The 25,990-nt window shown below is 42.4% G+C and overlaps 1 protein-coding gene across 1 annotated transcript in view; it reads right to left on the bottom strand.

Moving 5' to 3' along the window:
* adamts17 (ADAM metallopeptidase with thrombospondin type 1 motif, 17) overlaps positions 1–25,990 on the bottom strand; it is a 213,355-nt gene that overhangs the window by 72,987 nt on the left and 114,378 nt on the right. Inside the window, exons 9-14 of the mRNA XM_039795147.1 lie at positions 17,087–17,227; positions 12,789–12,939; positions 3,640–3,741; positions 3,006–3,151; positions 2,295–2,467; positions 519–646 (exon numbers count right to left, since the gene is read on the bottom strand). Coding sequence (XP_039651081.1) covers positions 519–646; positions 2,295–2,467; positions 3,006–3,151; positions 3,640–3,741; positions 12,789–12,939; positions 17,087–17,227 — 841 coding nt within the window. The remainder of the gene's footprint in view (positions 1–518; positions 647–2,294; positions 2,468–3,005; positions 3,152–3,639; positions 3,742–12,788; positions 12,940–17,086; positions 17,228–25,990) is intronic.

Below are 25,990 nucleotides of genomic sequence, written 5' to 3'. Positions count from 1 at the left end.
TGCGCGCGCCGCTGGATTGGGAAACCCTGAGTTGACTGAACTAGTTGATAACCAGCGTCGTAGTACAGGTTATGCGGGACCGCGGTTGTTAGGTTAGGTGAAGCCGGATTACTGAAAGAAATCCAGGCCATGTTGATCTTGCTTCGTAGTACAGGCCTCAGGAGTTTGTGTAATAGCTGAATGTTTCCTGCAAAAACAAAGCACTCACTATGTTTCGCTCGTCTTTCTCTCTCTCTCTCTCTCTCTCTCTCTCTCTCTCTCTCTCTCTCTCTCTCTCTCTCTCTCTCCTGTCAACTAAAGCTGCCTTCAACTGCGGTTGGAAATGTTGAGATTTATAAACGATCATATATAAAGTCGACTTGTACTATGTTGGGGGTTTAAGAACACAACATGACGTCACACAAATGGGCTGTTTCATTGACCCTCCCACCAGCCACAGAAAGTGTAATGGTATTTGATGTGTACCATTCAATGACATGATTTGGAAGAAGCATTCCCCAATGTGTGCAAGTTTGTACCTGACACCTTCCGTTCACACACAGGTCGGCCTCGTATGGTCCGCAGGGCGTCCCGTCCATCACTCTGTCAGCCATCAGGACTGGGACATCTCGACCTACTGGGCTGCAGAACAACACGCACGGCTTCTCTGCTCACACACACACACACACACACACACACACACACACACACACACAACGATATGAGGAAAATATGCAATAATGTAGAATATTGCAATAACGATATTACTTGCGATAAATAAACAATTATTAAAGTGTACTCAGTTCTGCTGCTTTCAGTATTCTGCTAAAATACAACACCGTGCTTGTTGAATTTAAAACAAATGAAAGGAATTAATTTCTAACTTTCTTTTATTGAACAAATTGAACATTGAATTGAATATAAAAGGCACCACTAAAAAAGAATGACATTACATTTTAATGTGCAGTTTTCTACTGAAATTCTTTCAACTAAAACAAAAAATCAGTTTTGTGTCCCTCGCAATATCTTGCAGCCTTTCGCGATGTGTATATGCACCAGTTGATATTGTGATGACGATAAAAAAACAATATATTGTGCAGCCCCAACTACTAGTGTAATAGTAGGGTACAAAAACATGTTTCCATTCAGAAATACTTTAAAAACAAACTAAATCATCATCACAGTCAACAGCAAAATTACACTCATGAACAGGGGCACACGGAATCTGCAGGCGCAGAATTCTACAGAATTTTCTGCAGAATTTTCTGCAGAATTTTCTGCAGAATTTAAAAAAAATTAAAAAAAATTATCTGCCTGGATTTTCTCTTTTATTTTTATTTTACTGTGTGCAGGATGCTTCTGGGTGTAAAGGTAAAGGTTTGGTGTGTAACCCCCAGCCAATAACAGGGCACAGGTGGTGTAGTCTCATCTCACTCCCAACCGCTACTTTGCCCTAGCTTCTCATATGATTAACAAGTTTAACTGACAAAGACACACAGAAATAGACAGGATGAAGTTCTGTATTCACTCATCAACCGACAATGCTGCACCTTCCCGCAGAGATGTTTGTTTGTGCTTTAGAACATAACTGCTGCGAGACAATGAGAAAATAAAAATGTATTCCTCTGATTCACTGCTTTGTTTGGCGTTCCCTATTTTCATTTACTTTCTAGCTCGCAAAGTGCTCACCAACATTGTGTTTGTGGCCTTAATGAAAATGATTGATGTCTCCGCGTGTGCACGCTATGCAGAGGCATATGAAGCAGCCAGGCATATATCAGGTGACCAATGTAAATGCCTGTTCTAGATGGATTTAGAATCAAATCAATGGTTATTAGGTTTAAGAAAAAATGGCTAGACCAATGGCCAAGTCCGAGGCAATCTGAGTGCAAATACCAACAAGTCCGAGACAAGACCGGACTCAAGTACCACAGCACTGTATAAAAGATGGTTTCATCTGAAATATCAAGTGATTTTCATGATGTGGGTGTAAGGAATGTGTCGATATGATATCTTACTTCTAAAGCACTCAGAATGTGGTGACCCGAAAGGGGGGGTAGTTTTTAAATATGTATTATTTAGAAACTTTCAACATAATACCCAGTAAAAGATAGTCAGATAGTGTTGTGGGCGAGACATTAAGTCAGACTCAGTGGTGAGTGAAACCGAAGCAGAGGGACAGACACAGAACTGTAGCTTTGCCAAAGTAGAACACTTTTTAATTCATTAACTTTATTGGTTATCAGGCAAATAAAACGCTGATACAGATAATCTGCAAACTGCCAAAAAAATGTGTGTGTGTGTGTGTGTCTCACCATCATTAATAATAGCAGTCAGCATGCTGCCCTTCTTCTTGCTGTTTGCGTGTCTGTTGTAAGACAGACACTGCAGGTCTCTGAAGCTGGGCGCTCCCTTGGGACAGGGAGGACGCTCACAAGCCTTGTGCTCCACACTGGACTTCTGGCAGTGTCGCCCACCAGGTCCAGGCCTGCACGCACACACGGGTTTACTCATAGTACAATACTCGTATCTTTACATCATACTACAAAAAGCAAAAAGATATTTTAAGCTCCATGTGTGCATCAAACAGCAGGTGAACACTCTACTCCGTCGGGATCTGCCTCCAATGTTCCAAGGTTTTTACAACATAACATCCATTTTGAAAAGACATAAGAATTTGCTGTATTTTGTTTTGGTGTAATGTAGGCTACTGTACAGACACTGACTGTGGATTCTCTGTCCAATCTGAGATTCATCAAATGCGCACTTAAATGTACAGTAAAACAAATGTAGAAGTTAAGGTTGCATGGGTATCATGATTCTACGGTGGGTTTAATTTTAGTAGAGAAGCTACCCTGTTTTTTCACTTACTGTATGTGTGCTATCATACAAGTTGTCCTGTGTTGACATATCAATGCCTTTCATTCTTGTAATGTTTTATGCATTAAAAATGGAAATGTTGTAGCATTTTTATTGCAATGTGGGAAAAGTGAAGACAAACAAACACAGTCAGATGGGTGACATACGGAGGGTTGTCACATTTCCTCTGTCTGAACTGGACTCCAGTACCGCAGGTCCTGCTACACATGCTCCACTGGCTCCATGGACTCCAGTCCCCGTCCACATGCTGAGGGATGGGAGTCTTACTGACACACTCGCCTGCCCTGCACCACTGACGCACGCACGCACGCACGCACGCACGCGCACACACACACACACACACACACACACACACACACACACACACACACACACACACAAACACACACACACACACACACACACACACACACAAATTGTCACGTGAAATAATAATATAAATATGACAGAAATGTATGAAATAATAATATAAATATGACAGAAAAATGTAATCTGTCATTTTCTTCAATTTATGCATTAAAAAAATGTTATAACACCCCTGTTGTTTTGTACAGCTTATATAAAAAAAGGATTTTTTATTTTATTTGCAGATCATTATGTTAAATACATCCTGAGAAAATCGTATCGTGGACTTAAAACTGAAACGTGAGTTGTGTGTATTGTTATGTTTTTTTTTTGTTAGTTCACTTGCTATACAAACATCAGCTTCTATAAGCAGCGAGAGAGATGAAGATGTGAGTGTTTGTGCATGGAAGCAGTGTGTGAGGGAGACGGCGATACCTTGTCTGCTCCACACTCGGTTCCATCCAGAGGAGAATCCAGTTTGGTCTTGCAGGATGCATCTCCCTCTACTAAACACCACAGGCCAGCGCACATCAAGTGCTGACACACACACACACACACACACACACACACACACACACACACACACACACACACACACACACACACACACACACACACACACACACACACACACACACACACACACACACACACACCGCCAGTATTCACATGATTCCATTCAGCATCAGATGAATGTATGGTCAAATTCCATCAGTACAGGATACCACTATGCTGATCAGTTTTCCTCATTTACAAATTCATTATGTATTATAGTTTTCAATGGGTTAAAAGGTAATTATCATTATTTTTATATTTTTTGAACATACAGAACAGGCAAACACAACTGAACAAGAACAACAACCCTCTGCCATCCCCCACCCTCTGTGGTCTTGAGGAAAACAAAAAAAACAAAAAAACAAAAACATAAATCACACCTTGCCTAGTCACTCTCCTCTAATTCTTGTGATGCTGAGGTCATTAGGACTGATACTTGCGTTTTTCCATAGGTCTATAGTCGATGACTTGGCTTTGTTAATCCTTGCTGTAGAGAGCTCAAGCATAACTATGCCCAGAAAATACGCCAACCACTGTTTCATACAAAGCGAGTGGGGGGGGGGGGAGCCAGCGCTGAGCTATCATTTTCTTGGTTGCAGTTGATCCGGTTAGCCAAATTTTCTTCTGTCTCCCAAGTAGGTGTAATTTAGAGTCATCATTAAGTAACAAAACATTCGGGTCAGTAGGAAGTCGACATGCTATCACATCAGATATTATTGATGCATTTTTCGTACTCAGCACGCATTTTGACCCTTAAAGGGGTGATAGAATGATTATATAGGGTATTTCACACTGTTCCTTAAGGTATCCTAATAGGTTAATTAACATTGGTTGTTAACTGGTTGCACACACAGAAACACATACACACTGTCTGTTGCATGCCCAGACATGCCCAGGCGCGAGCCGCAGCGGTTTAAACAGCCGAGACAATATAAAAACGTTTCAACACTTTCATTATAACTAGTGTTGTTCTAATGTTACTCTTGCGACATAAACAAACCTCCACCAAACAATCACAACTCACCTTGTAGCTAGTAAGCGCGGGGAGCGGAGAGTGAACCCCTGCAAGCCTGTCCTCTGCCAGTGCCTCTGCAGCGCTGCGTTAGATCCACAACTCCCTCTCGTCCGATATACTCGTTCTAAACACTTTTCTCTGGGCCAGTAGGCTATTCCGTTGTACAGTCTGGAACACTGCATTTACGACCGTGGTTCTTTTTCAATATCCTTGCAAAACCTCCAAACTTTCTTCTTTTCTAAAGTACACTGCGCAGCTCGTGTGGGAGATCCTGACAGAGCTCCAGCTCAGTGGGTCTGTGAAGGGGGAGAGGCCGACAGGGAAGGAAGCAAACCCGGCCAGTAGCCGCCACCTGTCCCAGCAGATTGTGGAGCTCGTATAATCCGACACTGTCTTACCAAATTTGCAATTAGCCATCAATTTTCATAAAACGGCATATTTGAGCTTTACATAGTTGATTTCTCGCATAAGAAAGTCTCAGAAGTGAATTTTGTAATGGAATAGCATAGATCTGCACGACCTAGATTTAGAAGACTAATTGACCTCAGATCAGTTAGTAGCCTATGTAAATTTTGGGGCGTTACAAAGATAGAAGGTTGAGCCAAATGAGGAGGAATTGAGAAGTTGACGTCAACTTTTAGCTTTGTTGAGATTCGCCTATTTTCAGCAGCAGTTTCAAATTGTGAGATTTGCAGAGGAAAGAGGTGTCAATGGGATTTTGAGGTTCTATGTATGTCGCATTTCGCCGGTTTCAGTTTCTATGCAATCTACATCTATGACGTTGATTCTGCCGCTGAGCAGTGGAGTGAAAAGCTTTCGGCCGATCAAAGCGCTGCATTTTAACCCTCCGCCCACCTGCCCCTCCTAGCCAAATGCTTCGCGCGTTTAATTCAATTCAGTGTCTCAGCAAGCCAGGCTGTCCGGATAACCGTAGGCTTGCATGCCATGGCTGAACAGTCTCAAAAAAGGTTCGGAACAATTTCTTAACGGGAGAGATAGCCTTGACTCCACATGTCCAGGTTACCTCACATAGACAGTATATATAGAACCTCATCACGCGTTCTACACCGTGTGCAAGACAGACATCGACATCAGTCACCAAGGGGCAACAGGTAACGAACACAGTCCCATAAACAAATACTCCCCACCCCCCGAAACATAATGATATTAAAAATAAATGGATGATAAGAAAAAAGTTCATAGTGTCCATCAGTGATGGGAGTAACGTGTTACAATTCAGTGGCTAAAATGACCGCAGAGACAGATACATTTGCGACACGGACATTATTTTCCTGAGTTTTTTACGCTGCGTTGAAGCGAGCTGTCCCGTCACTGTTCCCGTGGTCAGAACCAGAGACGGCAACTGACAACATCTGTGTCCTGTCAGTGGCGACAGCAATGTGACCGAGCAACTGACAGATAACATGTCGGGAATTAATGTTTGTCTTGCTACACGTAATATTACATTTTATCAGCGGTGGAAAGTAACTATAGCCTACCGTCGGCTACTTTGATTCAATTTTAATTGGGTATTTTTCATTTAATCCTACTTATTAGGCTACTTCTAGTCCACCACAATTAAGTGTCAAGTAGGCTATTGTACGTTTTACTTAACTATTTATTTGATAGCTTTAGTTACTTTGCAGCGTCAGATTAATAATACAAAATAATATGAATAAATTATGATGTATTAAAGTGGATAAAGATGAGACTCTGTTAACCCTGTGGTGAAATTCACAAGCTACCTGCCAAGAATACTTCTGCTTTTATTTTGGTGAAAGTAACTCAAAAGTAATGCAAAAGTAGTATAAGCATTACAATTCAGAGACAGTAATATTGTAATATAACTAATTACTCTCAAATGACAGTAACTAGTAATCAATAATGTATTACATTTTGGAATTAACTTGTCCAACACTAGTGTCAATAGGCTAGCCTATCACACCTTCCTTCTACTCCTTACATTTTCACGCAATTATCTGTACTTTCTACTCCTTACATTTTAAAAATAGCCTCATTACTCCTATTTCAGTTTGGCTTGTTTTCATTCCGGCTTGTCATCGTTCAAAAAAACACACAAAAAAAAAAACCTATCCAGATAAATCGCGCTATCCGGATAGAGTGAATTTGACTGCGGTTGGATGAGAAGTATAAACATATACCATGCCGACACCCTATTGGTTTGTACGCGATCCATCGCACCTGCACAGCTGCTAATACGGCACCGGTGCCTTAACGACCGTTATCTACCGGACCGAATAGCAACGCAGATTTCCGCGCCTTATTTAGGTGCCACTTATTATGCCTGCGCTTCACTCTGATGCTCCGAAAACGAACGTTTGAGGGAACTGAAACATCGCTGCACGGGACGCTAGTTAACACTACACTCAACAGCAGATTATGTTAGCCTACCGTTAGCTAGCAACTGGAATAAACATGGTTAAAATGCTGACAGCTAAACTGTGTAAAAATGTGTCTGTATTTCACTGGAGAGGATTGTAACACCAGACTGTAGCTGTCGTCTGAAAAACAGACTCAGCCTGAAATAAGTTTTTATTAAATTTTTAATAAATCATTTAATTTTGACCCTGTGGCCTTAGCAATACACAAGCCGTTCTTAAAAGGGGTGATAGAATGCAAAACCGATCTTACCCTGTCATAGTTGAATAACGACAGTTCGGTGGGTAAATAGGACATACATATAAGCTCAAAATCCCATTGATACCCCTTTACTATGAAAATCTCATATTTTGAAACTGCCGCTGAAAACGGGCGAATCTCAACAAAGCTAGTTGCTTATGTAAGCATCTCAAAACCTGTACCTTTGTCACGCCCATGGGTGTATTAAGATTAAGGTCACTCCCCAACATTTACATAGGCTACACAACTGACCTGAGATCAGGTAGTCTTCTGAATCAAGGTCACGCAGATCTCTGCTATTCCCATTACAAAATTTCTGAAACTTTTTTATGCGAGAAATCATCTATGTAGAGCTCAAATATGGGCAAAAAATTGATGGCTAATTGCAAATTTAGTACGACTGTTTCGGACTTCAGAAACTCCACAGTATGACGTGGGAGAGGCCAGTGCTTGCTTCCCGGCCTGTACACCTTCAGACCCCGCTGCCCGCTGGCTGGAGCTCTCTCAGGATATACGGAATACTGGCCCAGAAAAAAAGTGTTTAGGAGTAGACATCGGACAATGGAGAGGGACATGTGGATTTAATGCAGCGGCGCAGTTGAGCCTGTCGGCGGCGATTCACGGTACGTTAACTTTTTTTCCCCAACATGGATCCTTCGGGAGTGTCGAAAGCATAGGTGTGTGTGTGCAAGCGACACACTGGAGGATGAATAAACTAACAAAACTGTATCTAGTGCTTTGTACAGTAACATTAGTTGATGAGTTTATGTGTCGGGCCGAAATTAAGCTTGAAGCCAGCGGCGGCCGGGCGTGTCTGGAAATGTCTGTAGTTTGGAACGTTACAGTGTGAAAGCTCAGCTGCCACTGAGAATAAAAAGGGATTGTGTGTGTGTGTGTGTGTGTGTGTGTGTGTGTGTGTGTGTGTGTGTGTGTGTAGAGCGTGTTGTGTGTGTAGCGTGAAGCCATTGTCTGTGTGTGTGTGTGTGTGTGTAGCGTAAAGCGTGAGTTATAGTGTGTTGTGTGTGTGTGTGTGTGTGTGTGCAACCAATCAGCACGCAGCTCATCTAAATATTCATGAGCATACCATATAAGGCAGAAAACATGTCGTTCATTCTAAGGCCAATTCACAGGGCTTCATTATGACCCATAAAATAGCACTCGGGCCATTTTCAGCCCAATCAATGTTACATACCCTATTAGTAGACCTTAAGGAACAGTGTGAAGTACCCTATATAATCATTCTATCATCCCTTTAAAAGAATTTTGCTACGTTAAAGTATGCGCATTTGACGACCAAACACATTTTCCTAGCTAGCTACCACACACATATCACAAACCTCAGCCAAATTAAATGTTATCATCAAAGAACTTGAGTCCTTGTTCAACATCCCACTACAATGCTCTGTACCAAATTTGGCGAAGATCGGCCATTAGGGGGCACTATAATCAACGTTTATTTGTTTTGGCCAATAACTCAATAAATTTAAATGGGAAATTTGCAATTGCAATATTTCTGCCACAGGAAATGCTATCAACACGATACTTGTGATGCTTGTTTGGCATGCCGCTCTGAGGCTCTGTACCACATTTGGCAAAGATCAGCCATTAGGGAGCGCTATAATCAACGTAGACCAGTTTGGGCCTTTTTACCCCTTCTGAGGTCGAGCGTGTCGTAAACAACGCCAAACGGCACTTCTGATTCATAACTTTATAACTATAAATAGTAGAAACATACAGTCTTTTGGAGCTAAAAGCTAACAGTCGCCCCATTCTTCTGATGTCTTTGATGTCTTCTTAGCCCTTGCAGAAGGTTGAGTATCCAGCCTAGAAGTCCAGAGTTTTTCGGGGTCTTTGTGCAATTAATCCATACTGTTACATCCAAGATTGATACACTGTATGTAAGAAATGTAAATAGTTGTCCTTTATATATGAGTTATAATGTTCAATATGTTTATTTTTGCACTGGATGACTCCAAATATATAGAACTGTTTAGACAACACAAATGCTTGTGTGGCATTGCTGTGTGTGTGTGTTAACAATATATATCTGTGAGATTCATGTTCCAGTTTTTCCTGAAAAAAAATGATGTTCATAGAAGGACAACAGGGTTGATGTTTTACAAGCTTTTATAGAAAATAAAACCAGACGGACCAGAGGTTGTCAAAAATCCTTTAGGGCTCTGGGATACTTGCAACGGCAATGTACCGCAGACCTTGCGGCTCACACCTCTCGATATTTCCCGACGTTTGCCTCTCCACGTTACACTGTGAGTCCCGCTTTCGCATGCTCCCCAGGTCGTCGGGGGCGACTGGCGCCTGGAGGCTTGGACCCCGTCATAACTGCTTGCAGTTCTAGTTATTATTATTTTTCTCTGCCTAAAACTGATGCTACAGCCTAAACCGTACATGGTGTCGGGGGACAGTTTCAGGACTGGTCCAGATCCCTGCATGGACCTCGGACCAAAGAAATTCAGCCACTTCCACCACTAGGTGGCACTATAGCAGAAACAACGCACTTGGCCTTATAACTCCCAAACCGTACATCACACATTAAAAATACACATTTCCACGCCTTCTCTGAATTCAGCTGAATCTCCTGATATAGGCCACGCCCATTTCCACCTATACTTTTGTGCGCGAAAAATCGCAATTTATCGTAAACATACTTTTTCTAACTCCTCCTAGACCGTGCGGCCGATCTGCATGAAACTTGGTAGGTAGCATCTCCAGACTGACCTGATAAAAGTCATCAAAAGAATTTTTATCGGATTCAAATTACGCAAATTACGCACGAACAAATTTGTGTAGCTAGCTACGAAAACACGAACTTTGCCATATCTCGGCCAAAATAAATGCTATCAAAGCCAAACTTTAGATTCTTGTTTGCCATGAACCTATGGGCCTCCAAAACAAATTCTGCAGAACTTGGCCATTATGGGGTGCTACAAGTACATAAAGTTTATATCTCATGAATGGCTTATCCGACTTTTACAAAATTTTGAGGGTACTATCTAGGGCCACTCCTGAGGACACGCCTACAGTGGGGTACTGATTCATCAAAGTGGGTGTGGCTTATGCGACCCAGGTTTGCAGTTACAGTAATGTGAGCAACTTCAAATTTACAGCGTAAATGAACAATGGTTCATGGAGCTCACATACCAAAAATTACACATAAGGACCACTAGGGCGCGCTATAATGATGTCAAACGTGTTTTTGCCTAGAACGCCCACATTACACATCGCACATTAGAAAACCTTACATCCACGTGTTCCTTGAATCGTGCTGAATCTGTTGATATATGACATGCCCATTTCTGCTAAGTTTTTGCGCAAAACCAACTTTTTCGAACCCCTCCTAGGCCGTGCGACCGATCTGCACGAAACCTGGTACCTAGCATCTCCAGATGGACCTGACCAAAAGTTATCAAAAGAATTGTGCTATGTTAAAGTATGCACAATTTACAACCAAACTAATTTCCGTAGCTAGCCACAAAACACAAACTTTAGCATTTCTCGTCCAAATTATGAATTAATAATTATTAGTAATATTGTTCGACATCCCACTCTGAGGCGCTGTACCAAATTTGGTGAGGATCGGCCATTAGGGGGCGCTATAATGAACGTAGACGCGTTTTGGCAATTAACTTAATACATTTAAATGGGAAATTTGCAATGACAATATCTCTGCCGCAGTAAATGCCATCATCACAAAACTTGGGATTATTGTTCGACATGCCACTCTGCGGCTCTATACCAGATTTGGTGATGATCGGCCTTTAGGGGGCGAAATAATTGAGGTAGAAGTGCTATAGTCAACGTAGACCAGTTTTGGCCCTTTTACTCAATCAATGTTAATGGGATAATTGCAACGGCAACGTATCAAACCTCTCAACATTTCCTGACGTTTGCCTCCCTACTGTTACACTTTGGGTCCCGCTTTCACGTGCTCCCCGGGTTGTCGGGGGCGACTCGCGCAGGGGGCGACTGGCGCCGGGAGTTTTGGACCCCGTCATAACTGCTTGCAGTTCAAGTTAAGCTATATTATGACTTTAACGTTAGATGTGAGATGATTGTCTTTAGATATGAAATGGTATCAGACTTTAGTCTTTTTTTAAAGTCTGTTCAAAGTCTTCTAATCTAGTGTATGGTAGGTTTAAGTTTAGAAAAAGATGGTGGTTTGGTTTAAAATCAGACATCACTTCTCTTCTGGTTACACACGTGACACTGAACTGGACGTTTGTAAAGTTAAAAAAACTTGCCATTAATTTCAATTGGAACGTGAACCGGGGTCTCCGGGGTAATAGTCTGGTGTTTGTTTGACCCATCCACCACCCCAACATGCTTCCTTCTGAGGAACTTGGTGCTCTTATATAGGGATGCACCGAATCCAGATTTTTGGGGTTCGGCCGAATACCGAATCCACCTCCCATCCTCAGTCCATTAACACAGTAAACACATTAATGAAGTAAACAACATCCACAGCCTCTAAAATAGTTAAATGTAACAACTTAATGTTGAATTCACACGCTCTTTTCACATTGGGAAAGAACATCGCTATCACCAGATGAGTGCCAATTTAGTTTGGCAAATTTTCACTAACCAGTGTATGATGAAGGCATGTTGGGTGGGTGAAATTAGAAAGCTAATGTTAGCTAACGAGCAGCAGCCGGCCGTTCGGTCACTCCGCTCCCACTGACTGTAGGGACACTCATTTGCTGAGAGAACAGCTGACAGCCCGGGAGAGGCAATGTCTGGTTAACACAAGTTTTTAGCAGTGACTGTCCTTCCTTTGCCGTACCTGGGGTTGCTGCGTTTTGGCTGTTGTCTGTGGATTCCTTCATACATTCTTTCGGATGTTTCACGCACAGGTGTTTTGGCAGCAGCGATGTTGTGTGTTGTTTGGGGTCCTTGCCGTCGCGGGACTGGTCGGCATTGCGGGTTGAGCTTGTGGCTCGGCTTGGGTCACCTTCTTTTGGCTGGGGGTGCTGCCGGGCGGCACCATTTCTGCTCGCGAGTTCCATTTTCACTTTCTCAGCCTACTGCGTTGAACGGTCAACCTACATTACTTCAACCAGCGTAGCGCGAGCAGTGCAAGTGTAGAGTTCGGTGGAAAACAATTCTAAGGTGCGGCAGAAACCGAACCCAGTCAAAAAAGCCTGGATTCGGTGCATCCCTACTCTTATACTTTGTCACGCCACATTTTGCTTTGCTCCTGTCATAATTACTATGGCCAGTAGAGGGCACCGCCACAAGAAAAGTAAAGATGAGTCGTAATTGCTGCTTGAACAAACAACCTATGGGAGCAATTTTCAGCGGAGAAAATTCTCATAACATTTGAGATTTAAAATACTAGGACAAATGGAGTGTGTTGTACCTCCATGTCATTGCAGAAAGTGGCATTAGATCCAAACAGGATCTGGCACTGTTCATCCACACTGTAGTGCATGCCTGGCAGCTTGGGAGGAAGCCGGACCTGGTAACGGCTTCTGGGGTCGGTGTGCAGAAGGCAGCCACTTGCTTTGGACCTGTTTGAAACACACACAAGAGAACGATTCATAATGTGCTCACCAGTAAACTGTTAAATTCCCAAGAGTTTCCTTTTCATTATCAAATCTGAATCCAAGAGACTTAGCATTTTATTTATTTTTTTACCTTTATTTATTCAGGGAACGTTCACTGAGAGGCAACCTCTTTTGCAGGAACGCCCTGATCACATTCACACACACATTCATACATTTTCAGCATTAGTTGTCATTTTGTAAGCAGATGTAGATGAGCCTTAAAGAGGATAACATCAAGGGATATACAGTACAGTTTAAGCCAAAGCAAAGACTAATTTGCATGTATCTATCTATCTATCTATCTATCTATCTATCAATCACACCATTTTTGCAGCTATCTTTGTAGTTTCCCAGGGCTGATAAGGATTATTATATATCTTATTCTGCAAAAATGCTGTTTGCAGATTAAGATGCAGTCCAAAATGGGCTGGGATGAGTCATTAGGTTGACACCTGCCTGTGGGCCAATTTCTATTGATATACTACTGTGTTTAGATATACAGCTACATATATAATGATGTTCCTATTTATATAATCTGCATGCAAACACATTCTCACTCCCAGCCAGTGTTGGGAGTAACGGCGTTTAAGTATAAGAGCATAACTAACGGCGTTATTTTTTCAGTAATGGAGTAATCTAATTAATTACTTTTCCCATCGTTGCAACGCCGTTATCGTTACTGAGAATGTAAAGTGGCGCGTTACTACAATTTGGTTGAATGAAGCGCGAGGTGTCAGGCTTTGGCTACACATCAGCTGTCTGAAGAGAGCAGGAGTGGGGATGATGACACCGTTGCAAATGCGATGATGATTGGCTGGGTGGGCGGATGCCCTGCTCACGCTGTCTCACTGCACGCTCTGACTATCACTAAACACCATATACTGTCTATGCTAAACAAAAGACAGCGACAATGGCGACGACCCAGGGAAATTCAAAGGTAGCGTTCTTGAACTGGAAGTACCGGCACTACTTCTCGCTCATGGAAATTAAAGGCAAGAATGTTTATGTAACATGCACGCTATGCCCAGGAAAAGACGACTTTATCCACATCTGCCTCAAGCAACTTGAATCTTAAGAAGCACCTCACATCAACACATGTTAACACGACACTTGTTGCTGCTGCTAACCCAAAGCAACACTCAATTTTTCGGGTCAGCAACATCTTTGATGTTAAAGATGTTATACAACGTTATAGAACATAACAAATAACGTCACAGTTACTTTGCTGAGTAACTAATTACTTTTACAATGTGGTAACTGAGTTACTAACTCAATTACTTTTTGGGAGAAGTAATTTGTAACTAATTACTTTTTTAAAGTAAGATGACTAACACTGCTCCCAGCGCATCAAAATCCGACGCTTGGTCACCTCTGGCATTATTTAGTGAAACAAAAAGTCTCCTTTAGTATGTCAGTCAGACGCAGGCGGCTTTCAACTCATTCCAATGTAATCCCATCAAGGGCGATATTTGAAGAAAGCCAAAGGTGAGGGACATCTGGCTGAAAATTAGGGACATCCGGCGACTCCTTTGGTGTCATTTTTCAACGTGCTTGGTCGGGACCCTTGGCGTCACTTTTTGACGCTCTAGGTCCGGACTGATTTGGCATCATTTAACCACAGAGTTAGGGTTGGGGAAAAGATCGTGAGTGGGGTTACAAAATGTACGTTTCAGTTACACATGGGACAAGAAGGGGACATGAACCTCAGTCTCCTGGGTCAAAGACCTGTGTTGTTTGACCCATCCACCACCCCAACCTGCCTCTTAACGTGGTCATCTCACAGTGCTGCGGTTAAATTGCTCCTCTGCCCGGTGCGTCCCATACAGACGCTAAAGGCTTTACAGACTTTATAAAATAACTGACCTCACTGTCCACCTGGAGGCCTACAAAGAACATGTGAGCTCCTACAAAGAAGGTCTTTCCAAAGCAAAGACAAATTATTACACCACCCTCATCGGCAACCAGCAAAAAAAAAACAGAATGCTGTTTTCCACTATTAACTGCCTGCTACGCCCCATTGACACCCCCCAACCTCCGGTTGAACCCGATTGTTGCACCAAGGACCTGGATTTCTTCCAGGCCAAAGTGGATCTTATCCATCAGCAGCTCCTGGTGTGTGCCCAATCCACTTCTAATGGACCTTTTTCACAGCAGACATTTTGACTTGTCATAGTAGGAAAAGCATGCCTGTGGACAACCATCTAGTGACCAAGCTGGTCACAAAAGCAAAGGCTTCCACCTGCTCCCTGGATCCAATGCCTACAGCCCTGGTCAAAGCTTGTCTGCCTGTCCTGTGCCCCATCATGGTCGATGTCATCAACTGCTCTTTGGAATCTGGCGTAGTACCCACCTACTTTAAAACTGCATCAGTCACCCCTATCCTCAAGAAGCCAGGTTTGGATCCAGAGGATGCAAACAATCTCCAACCTTCCATCCCCAAGTAAAATCCTGGAAAAAGCAGTTGCCGACTAATCCATCAGCATATGTCAGGATTCAGACTGTATCATAGTACAGAGACCGCCCTCATAAAAATCAAAAATGACCTACTCACCACTGCTGACTCTGGACACATCAGCATACTCGTTCTCCTCGACCTCTCCGCAGCCTTTGACACAATCTCCCATACCATTCTCCTCAACCACCTATCTCATCACCGGCACAGCGCTCTCCTGGTTTCAGTCTTACCTCTCACACAGGAAGCAATTTGTCACCATTAGCAACTCCCGCTCCGATCCAGCTCTGGTCAACCAAGGCGTGCCTCAAGGCTCTTTGCTTGGACCCATGCTCTTCACCATCTACATGCTCCCCCTTGATCAGATTATCCAGCAACATGATCTCAGTTTCCACTCATACACCGATGATACACAGCTCTATATCAGCACCAAACCATCCACTCAGCTCCCCCTCTCTCCCTGGTCAACTACATGTCAGCAAAGCCTGGATGTGAAACAACCTACTCAAACTGAACAGCAATATAACAGAGCTCTTGGTTGTGGCTCCCAAGGCATTGTTCCAGAAGGTTGGAGATCTCATCCTGGATGTTGATGGGTGCGCCATCTGCCCATCATCTGAGGTCCGCAAACTTGGTGTAATCCTTGACTCCACCCTCTCTTTCCATACTCACATAAAATTCATCACCAAATCAGCCTTTTTTCATCTCAAAAAAATCTCCAGACTCCGGCCATCACTCTCTGACTCCGTGGCAGAAACCATCATTCATGCTTCCATAACCTCCCGTTTGGACTTCTGCAATGGAGTCCTGTCTGGGGTCCCCAGCAAAACCCTAGACAGGCTCCAGTATGTCCAAAACTCTGCCGCCAGGGTCCTCACCCACACCAAGACCTGGCAGCACATCAACCCAACCCTCATCCACATTCACTGGCTCCCAATTAAGTCATATAAAATCCTCCTCACCTACAAATCCCTCCATGACCTGGCCCCTCAGTACCTCTCCGACCTCCTCCATCCATACACCCCACCCCGAAACCTGCGGTCCTCAGACGCTGACCTGCTCTCCATTCCCATTCTGTACCTTCGGACAGATATCCAAAATGCTACATCCTGGACATTTTTTTCAAACTCCTGAAACACCACCTGTTTACCACAGCCTACAACCTCCTTTAGTCCTTTAGTAGCCACAGTAATTCTGTAAAGTGTCCTTGGGTTTCTTGAAAGGCGCTATATAAATAAGTTATTATTATTGTTATAAAGGGTGCTTTTTGTGTCGGTATCTGATGCTGAGAGCCACTGACCAAGTGTCAGTATGTGACGAGTTGGTCAGTTTTAAGTGTTTTTATTGGTATTATTAGATATTGTAGCATCTTGATTAGCACTGGAGCACTTTAACTGTTTACATTGTTATTGTCCCACTGTATGTTGTCTGTGTTTTCTGAACTGCGTGTCCTGAATGCCCTGCACCTTTTAACTGTGCAACATATTTACCTACGGGTACAAATAAAGTAACCTGACCTAGACCTACCCTATCTGTAAGTTTCCTGATATAACTTCTGTATAATATGACACTATGAATAAAATTTAAATGAATAAAAAAAAAAAAAAGGAAAAACACTTACAGCATGCAAGTAAAACATGTCTTTAAGATCAGCCTCACCTGAGGAAGTTCTCCAGGTCGTCGCGGCTACAGGAGGACCAGGACAGGTCGCTGGGGTTTCTTCCTTTCACCCATTCCCCAGACATGATGTCCGAGTGACCAGTGCACGTGGCATGGTCGTCATCATGGCTCATGCCCATGCTGAGGACAAGACATGGACACATAGACAATGCGTCAAAGAGTAAAGCTGCATCTCAAACAAGGGTGTCAACTAGAGCTGCAACGATTAGTCAACTAATAGATTAGTCTATAGAAAAATAAACACCAAATTTGATAATCGATTTATCATTAAAGTAATTCTTTATGCAAAAATGGCAGAAAATGCAGTTTTCAGCCTTTCAAATATTAACATTTCCTGATTTTTTTCATTTAATATCATATTAATCTCAATATCTTTGGTTTTTGGACTGACAAAACAAGACATTTAAAGACATCACCTTGTACTTTGACAAACTGGGCTGGATATTTTTCACAATTATCTGACATTTTATAGACAAAACGATTACCTGATTAATCGAGAAAATAATCGACAGATTAATCATTAATGATAATAATCGTTATTTGCAGCCCAAGAGTCAACCAGCCATCTTTTCAATCTGTCTTTGTAGATATATTTTGAAGCATTTTTTCAATGAGCAATACTTGTGCATGTTAGGTAGACACAGTGTAAGGATTATCATTCCAATATGCATCTTGCACACTACTTTGCACTATTACTTTTTACACCTTACATCCCACTCCATGTGTCTTGATATTATGTCTTATTTGTATATTTGTATTTTTGTATAATGTTGATATGTGCCTATATGTATACTGTCGTCTCTATTGTACAGTATGTGTCTATATTACTATTTGTCTACTGAATGTTTACTACTACATATCTACTTGTTTAAATGTATAGAGAGTTAACACCTACCAAAGTCAAATTCCTTGTGTATGTAAGTATACTTGGCCAATAAAACGGATTCTGATTACCTTGGAAACTGAAACATTCCTTTGTGTAGACATACGGCTAATTTGAAGGTCAGATGCAAGTTGTGACTGAGGTGTGTGATTTATTCAATTCTTTTCCAGTCCAGCTTTGTTTTACGCATCACTTCCTCCTGCCTAGTGTCTCTGCTCAGGCAGCATCAAATATTATCATCATGTATTTGACTCTTTCATGTGAGTTCAAATGTAGACTAGTTTGAACATTAGTTCTGACTGAGTTTATGCGCTTCTAACATTTTAAGGGTTGCACCAGCTGAAATAGTTCTAACGTTACAACAAAGTTACAACTTAAATCTAACTCCTAGCCCTTAGTAGGTGTAAAGTCCAACGTAAAATAGCGGTTGTCATGGCGCATCGTTTTGACAGGTGGGATAACTTGGAGGATGAGGGGGATTGACAGATTCCACCCATTGGAACACTCTGGGCCAGATATACTAACACTTTTGCGCCCACTTCAGGCGTATTTGATTCGCAAAGTGCGCGTAAAAGCATGGCGAAGGGGAGTGAAAATGGCAAATTACGCTGTTCCGTGTCACGTATATACATTCACGGGAGCGTCAAGGGGAAAGTAGGAGTTTCCCCTAAAGAGATGGCGAGGGGAAGCGTAAAGTGTGCCTAATTATGTATTCCGCGGTATGTACAAAAACCGCCTGTGAAAGAGTGCCTCTATTTTGCGCTGAAAATTCTACGCCTCTTAAAATCGTTCACTTTCAATTCCAGCATTTTTAAACTCCTTGCAACATTACAAATATTGGCATCAGGATCATTTCAAACAGTCATAGCATCAGCAGTGAGAATATCGCAGTCTGCACTCAGCCGTATCATAGCACAAGTACTTAACGCTTTGCTACAGCGCACTAGACAATACATACATTTCCCCACCACTAATGCTGAAATAACACGCATCAAACAGGATTTCTTTGACATCGCCAACTTTCCGAACATCATAGGAACCATTGATTGCACACACATACCAACTGTCCCCCCGTCACTCCAGGAACACATTTACAGAAACAGAAAATATACATATTCCATGAATGTGCAAGTTGTATGTGACGCAAACGTGGTGATCACAAACGTGGCCAAATTCCCTGTGTCTGTCCATGACAGCTTCATATTCCGCAATAGTGTCATCTACCAAAGATTGTGCAACCAGGCTTTTGGAAAGACGTGGCTACTTGGCATTGTTTATTTTATTTGTTTGTATGGGGACATTTCACAGTAAACCTAACATTTCCCTTGGATATCTAATCTATTTATCTAGCCATCTGTCTGCCTGCATTGCTACATTATCAAACATCCCATGCATTAATACCACACATTAATTTTTCTTCAATATATTTTATTTTTGTTCTATATTTTGCTGCAGGTGATGGTGGGTATGCCCAACAACCATGGCTAATGACCCCATTACACAACCCAACAACAGCAGCTCAGCAAAATTACAACCGGGAACACATTCAGACGAGGGGGGTGATTGAGCGCACATTTGGAGTCTTGAAAAGCCGGATGCGCTGCTTGAATCGTACAGGTGGAGCGCTTCTGTACACACCAGAAAAGGTGTACAAAATCGTTGTCGCTTGTTGTATTGTGCACAATATCAGCATTCACCACGGCCAGAGAACATGGAGGAGCCACCAGAAGACATTGACGCATTACCCAACCCACAACATGAGATGGTTGAAGGCAGACGTCTGCGAAAACATATCATGCAGAGATATTTTGTGGAGAAAAATATTACACAAATAACCCAGATAGAAACAATTGCGTTTTCCAAATGTTTGATATTTATTATCTCCCTCTGGCAGCTGGTTTATCTCACTGTTTGTTCAGACTTCATTTTTGTTTTTCTGAGACTACGCGTCGGTACAGTTGGAGATGGGACAGGTCTGGGTGGCGCAGATCGGGATGGCACAGGGCTGCGTGGCACAGGGTTGGTGGTTCCGGTCATGCCTGCAATGATCGTCATGAGGCAGTTGTTGGTCTCCTGCTACTGGCGACAATCTCCTGACAGCTAATCCCATTCACTGCAACCACAAGTTCTTTTACCTGCTGACTGTTGCGCCTCATAGCCCTGATGGAAATGCCCATGCATCTGCTGCACATCCGACGAAATCTTTTGTATGACCCTCGTTTGGCCCCTTTGCTCAGTCAAGAGCATTTCATCCAGGTCATCCACCATGTTCATCCTAAGTGCAGTCGCAGATGGTAGAGACAAGGTTCAAAGAATGTCGGTGCAGTAGCACCAACATTTGAAGATGTGCTTGCTATTGGGGAAAAAAGGAAATGCTGCAATAATCCCGGTCACTTTTTTAATATCAGCAATGGTATTGGGTGGGTGAATATTATATTTGTATAGATATCAATCTAAAAAAATATAAATATATAAAACACAAATTCCATTTACAATTACGACTACTTATCTTAATCTTAATTAGACTTACCTTAATTTTCTAATGTGGTCTCAGCAGTATCGATTCCTTCCACTTGTTCAGCAACCAGTGTTTGCTGCACAACCTCTTCAATTGTAGTCAATTCGCATACTTCTGGGAGACCTGCACCAGTTTTCCTGACCTGTGCCCTGTTAAATGCAACTTTTTCTTTAGTATGCCATTTAACGTCCTGCCCCCTCTTTTTCACCTCTTCCACCTATCTGCGGGTCGAGGACCTGACCAAAATAAATGCTATCAACTTTAGATTCTTGTTTGCCATAATCCTCTGGGGCTCCCCAACTAATTCTACGAAAATTGGCCACTAGGGGGCGCTACAAGTACAAAAAGTTTGTATCGTTACACTATGCGCAATTTACAACAAAACTTATTTTCGTAGCTAGCCACAAAACACAAACTTTAGTATATCTCGGCCAAATTAATACCGTATATACCCGAATATAAGACAAGGTTTTTGTCCTAAAAATAGGCTGAAAAATAGACAAAATCACGGGGGGAAAGGTAGAAAGCAGGGGGAAACAGTAGAGGGCGTCAACACGATAGGCTATGTAATTACCAGTAGTGACAGTGTTATGAATTAAATAAACAAGTGCCGCCATGGAGAGGTCAAGAGATTATCTTGAGAAAAGCGCTTCAAAAGTTGGTCAAATAAACCAACACGTTCGAAACAGTTATGACGCCAACTTTAAACTTATGGTCGTGAATGAGGCGGAATCATCTAATAATTGCAAAGCTGCCAAAAAATTTGGAGTCACAGAATGCAACGTTCGGAGGTGGCGAGCACAAAAAGAACGACTAAAAAAAACCAACAGCCAAAGGAAATCTTTCCGTGGACCTCAAAGTGGCAAGTTTGCAGAACTTGATGATAGAATCTTTGAATATGTGATAGAAAAACATCGGGATGCTATGCCAATCACAAGAGAAATCATTCGGCTGAGGGCTCTTGAGTTAGCCAAGGAGCTGAACATACCGACAAATGAATTCAAAGCTAGCACTGGGTGGTGTACACGAATGATGCGGCACAAAGGGCTGACACTGCGTCATAGAACAAGTCTGGCCCAGCGCCTGCCCTCAGACTTCGAGGAGAAGTTGCTGTCTTTTCAGCGATATGTGCTTAAACTGAGGAAAACTCACTCATACCCCCTGGATCAGATGCTGACCAAACACCAGTGTTTTTTGACATGCCAACATCTGTCACTGTTGCCAAGAAAGGGGAAAAATCAGTTATTGTGCGATCTACTGGAAATGAAAAAAAACGAATCACTGTAATGTTGGCGTGTCTCGCTGATGGGACCAAACTTCCCCCGTATGTGATTTTGAAACGCAAGACTATGCCGAAGGAGACGATGCCAGCTGGCATTATCGTACGTGCCCAGGAAAAGGGCTGGATGGACACTGACCTGGTAGTGGACTGGCTCAAGGTAGTGTGGGGCAGGCGCCGCGGTGCGCTTCATAAGAAGAGAAATATGCTTGTTTTGGATGCATTCCGCGGACACTTGACGGAGCCCGTCAAAACTCAGTTGCGGAAAATGAACGGCGATCTAGTGATCATACCGGCGGGGATGACAAGCCAGCTACAGGTATTGGATGTATAGTTAAGCAAGCCATTCAAGGATAATCTGCGCAAGAGGTACACTGAGTGGCTCCTGTCAGGCGATCACTCACTGACGCCCTACTGGAAAACTTCAGAAGCCAGCAGTGTATCTGCTCTGTACTTGGATCCTCCAAGCATGGGATGCCATAAGCCAGGAGAGCATCATTCATGGATTTAAGAAATGCTGCATATCAAATGCCCTTGATGGGAGCGAGGATGACATTCTGTGGGAGGTGCTCGTGGAGCATCATGATAGTGATGACAGTGAGAGTGAGCATAGCGAGGCAGGGGATCTCTGTGAGGCATAGGCATAGTTTAATGTGCAGCATGAAGGCCCATTTGGACTGCTGTTCTTATTGCAACCCCACAGTTTGGTTTGTTTCAAGACTTTAATGTCAGATGTGTTTGATTAAAAGCAGATAGTTATTTTCTATCCATCTTCACAGTACCACAATTACATACATACATACATAGGCCTTCATAATTATTGCATTTTTGTGAAAAGGTTATTCATTTTTGTCACTCATTCATTCATTTCTGAACTCATTGACATGAGTGCACTTTATTTTGTGACAAATTATTCCAAATATTTAATGGTGTTAAAATGTTTTTTCCAATTAATTATCACCAGAATTTCCCAATAAAATTATTTTTTCTGTTGAAAACCAGATTTTTTTCCACAAAAATCTCTTTTTTTCCCAAAAATAAGTCTGGAAAATGGGGGGGTCGTCTTATATTCAGGATCGTCTCATATTCGGGTATATACGGTAGGTATCAGAGCAAAAACTTGGTATTATTGAGTTTTTCAACATCCCACCCCGAGGTTCTGTACCAAATTTGGTGAGGATCGGCCATTAGGAGGCACTATAATGAACGTAGACGCGTTTTGGCAAATAGCTCAATGCCTTTAAATGGGAAATTTGCAAAGGCAATATCTCTGTAAATGCTATCATCACAAAACTTATAATTGAGGTAGAAGCGTTTTGGCCTTTTACTCAATGAATGGGAAATTTGCCACTGCATTTCACTACAGACTTTGGAGCTCGCAATTAGTGAAATTTCCTGAATTTTGCCTCGCCACCGTCGTGCTTTGGGTTCTCCTCTCGCGGGCTCCGCTTTTGTGGGCTCCGCTTTCGTGAGCTCCGCATGTCATCATGGGCGACTTGCGCCGGGGGGGGACTCGCACCGGGGAGGCTTGGACCCCATCATAACTGCTTGCAGTTCTAGTTTTGTTTGTAATTTCTGTCCATATGGCATTTTTTTGTGTCGGTGTGGAATTCTGGCCTTGTATAATATTTACATTCACTGTAACCTCATAAACAAGCAGATCAACTTCGCTATCTGTAAATCTTTGTTTTTGCTGTTTTGACTGTGGTTGATCCATGATAGAAAGAGAGAAGGAGGCCCATTCAATTGCGCTTTGAAATGCGTGCAATTTATGGTAGTGGGCAGAGAAATGCGCCGATTACCCGATGAACTGCAGGTTTAGTAAATACGACGTAAGGTGATTTATCACAGCGTGCGCTTTCTGCGGGTTGGCCATGGCGCTGATAACGCTCCGTTTGCAAATGTATGTACATCTGGCCCTCACACTTTTGTTTTTCCCAAGCGGATATACAGAGAATTACTGACCTGGGGTCCATTTTTGAAATCAGGTTTAGTGAAAAAGATGAGGGAAGCTCTGGGTTTTCTGTTCCAGAAAGGGAGGTTAATCAAACCTGAGAAAGAGGGGTTACTCGAGCCCGTTTCAGAAAGAGAGGTAACTTAACCTCAGAGTCAGTTACTATGGTAACTGAGCCTGTGAACCTAACCTGGTTGGGAGCAGGTTTTCTTCAATAAACCTCGAGTTTCTCTCAGTCTCCTCCCTCTGACACAGCTCTCTTTCATTTCCTCATTCATTCATTCAGTCTGTATCAGGCGCATTTTAACACAGTTTGTTATCTGCATGAATAAAAAAAACAGTGATGTTTAATAACCATGTTAATAACCAATGGAAAACATTGTACTACTGCATTTACCTGAGAGAGAAATGTTGCTGGTTACGTTGCAGAGTCAGATTTTCCTCACAAAATATCACAAAAAATTATGCATTATTATTCATTATATAAGTGTTGAAATCTCCACCTTGAAGTACATTGTGCTGATAATGCCTCCCTTTTAATTTTAAGTAGACATTTTAAAGCAGGACTTGTACGGTGCAGTCACAGGCCTCATGAATTTGTGTGTTTTTTATCATTTCTTTTTTATAAAACTCAACCTGTAATACATGTTGCAGCACGGTTCAATCAGGCGTGGTTCGGGTGCAGTTTATCTAGAGATTCAACGTATCCCCTTTTTTTCGTGTAGCTGTCACACATCAAGGTAGTATTAGGCAATCTGGACCAGGTGGGGGAAGCAGGGAGTCGGCTCAGCCTGCTGGGGAAGCCGCTACAGGGTGCAGAACAACCGGAGATATGTGAGCAACCGTCGGCAACTAAACAACATGCTGGAGAGCCCAAGAGGCTGTGTACAATTAATTTTCATCATTTGCATGTAGGGTAGACAATAAGCTTTTGGCTGATGATCACTTTTTGGCACGACACCGGTAGTCCAGACATGCTTGACTGTGAAAGCCGTAAAGCCCCGCCCCCGCAGCTGAACACAGGTTGCTATTTTTTACCGTTTTTTCTCAACATTTACTATGCGGCTATTTAGTTTTATTCACAGTTTATTAATATCCAATGTTGTCCAAACTGCTCCAAATTCCAAATGCCAAGTTAATAGGGTACCCAGGAAGCCAAGTGAAAGTAGATTGGATGAACAGTTCTCCAGATATTTGAAAGAACAACGGACACACAAACGCACATGCATACATACAGAGGTTCGTTAAAAGATAGTAGACAGTAAATGATGGCACACAGATGTGCTGATATGGCACATTGATAAACAAGAACATTTTAAAATGGTACTTCATATTAAAAAGGTTGCCGACCCCTCGTTTATATCTTTAAATCTGTTGAAAATCGCAATAATATCATATTGTGACATAAGCATTGTGATAACATCGTAGTTTAGTGTGAAAGAAGTAGACTTGAAGCTGGGTTGGTGTGTTGGTTGCTGATGCCAAAACAGTATTGGCATCATGGATTAAGGTTTCAACAGCAGTGAGCTCAGAGTTTATACAAGCACCTTAGTGCTTTCATAGCTACTTGACAATACTTCTTCTGTCCGTCCGTCCGTCCGTCCGTCCGTGTATGTGTGTATATGTGTGTGTATGTGTGTGTGTGTGTGTGTGTGTGTGTGTGTGTGTTTATGTAACACTACTTCCATAATGTGCATGGGCAGCAGTCAGCGTCTTACCTTCCCTGGCCCCTGAAGCCGGAGCAGCTGAGTGTAAACTGTGAGAAGTCATGAGGGAGCTGGCACAGCCACATAACGGCTACAAAAGTTTCACACAGTTTGGCATGATTTTCAGGTAAATTTGGCACTAGCTCTGTGTAACTGGGCTGTCAATTAGGGCTTTATGTGCTGACTGCATGATTCCAGCTTTAAGAGACATCTTACTGCTACACAGAGTGAAGAAATAATTGGCTGAGCTTGGCTTACATGCAAGTCCTAGTCACTGTTTATGCCATAAAAACCATATCAGCTGGAGCATTCATTCTTTTTGAAGCAGAAAACTAAGGCTTCTGTCTTCAGTGTCATTACGCTCAATCAATCAGACTATTTACACTACCGGTCAAAAGTTTTAAACACAAACAAACACAAATTCATGCAGTTCAATGTCTTATTGTACTCTGAAATGAAAGAATAGAACAAATGAACAATTTAAGTTAAAAAAGAAATCATGGAATCAATTTATAAACCAAAATGTATTCTAAAGTTTTGACT

Source organism: Perca fluviatilis, chromosome 3 (genome assembly GCF_010015445.1).
Source record: "Perca fluviatilis chromosome 3, GENO_Pfluv_1.0, whole genome shotgun sequence".
Lineage (NCBI taxonomy): Eukaryota > Metazoa > Chordata > Actinopteri > Perciformes > Percidae > Perca > Perca fluviatilis.
This window is presented reverse-complemented; position numbering and strand designations above follow the sequence as displayed.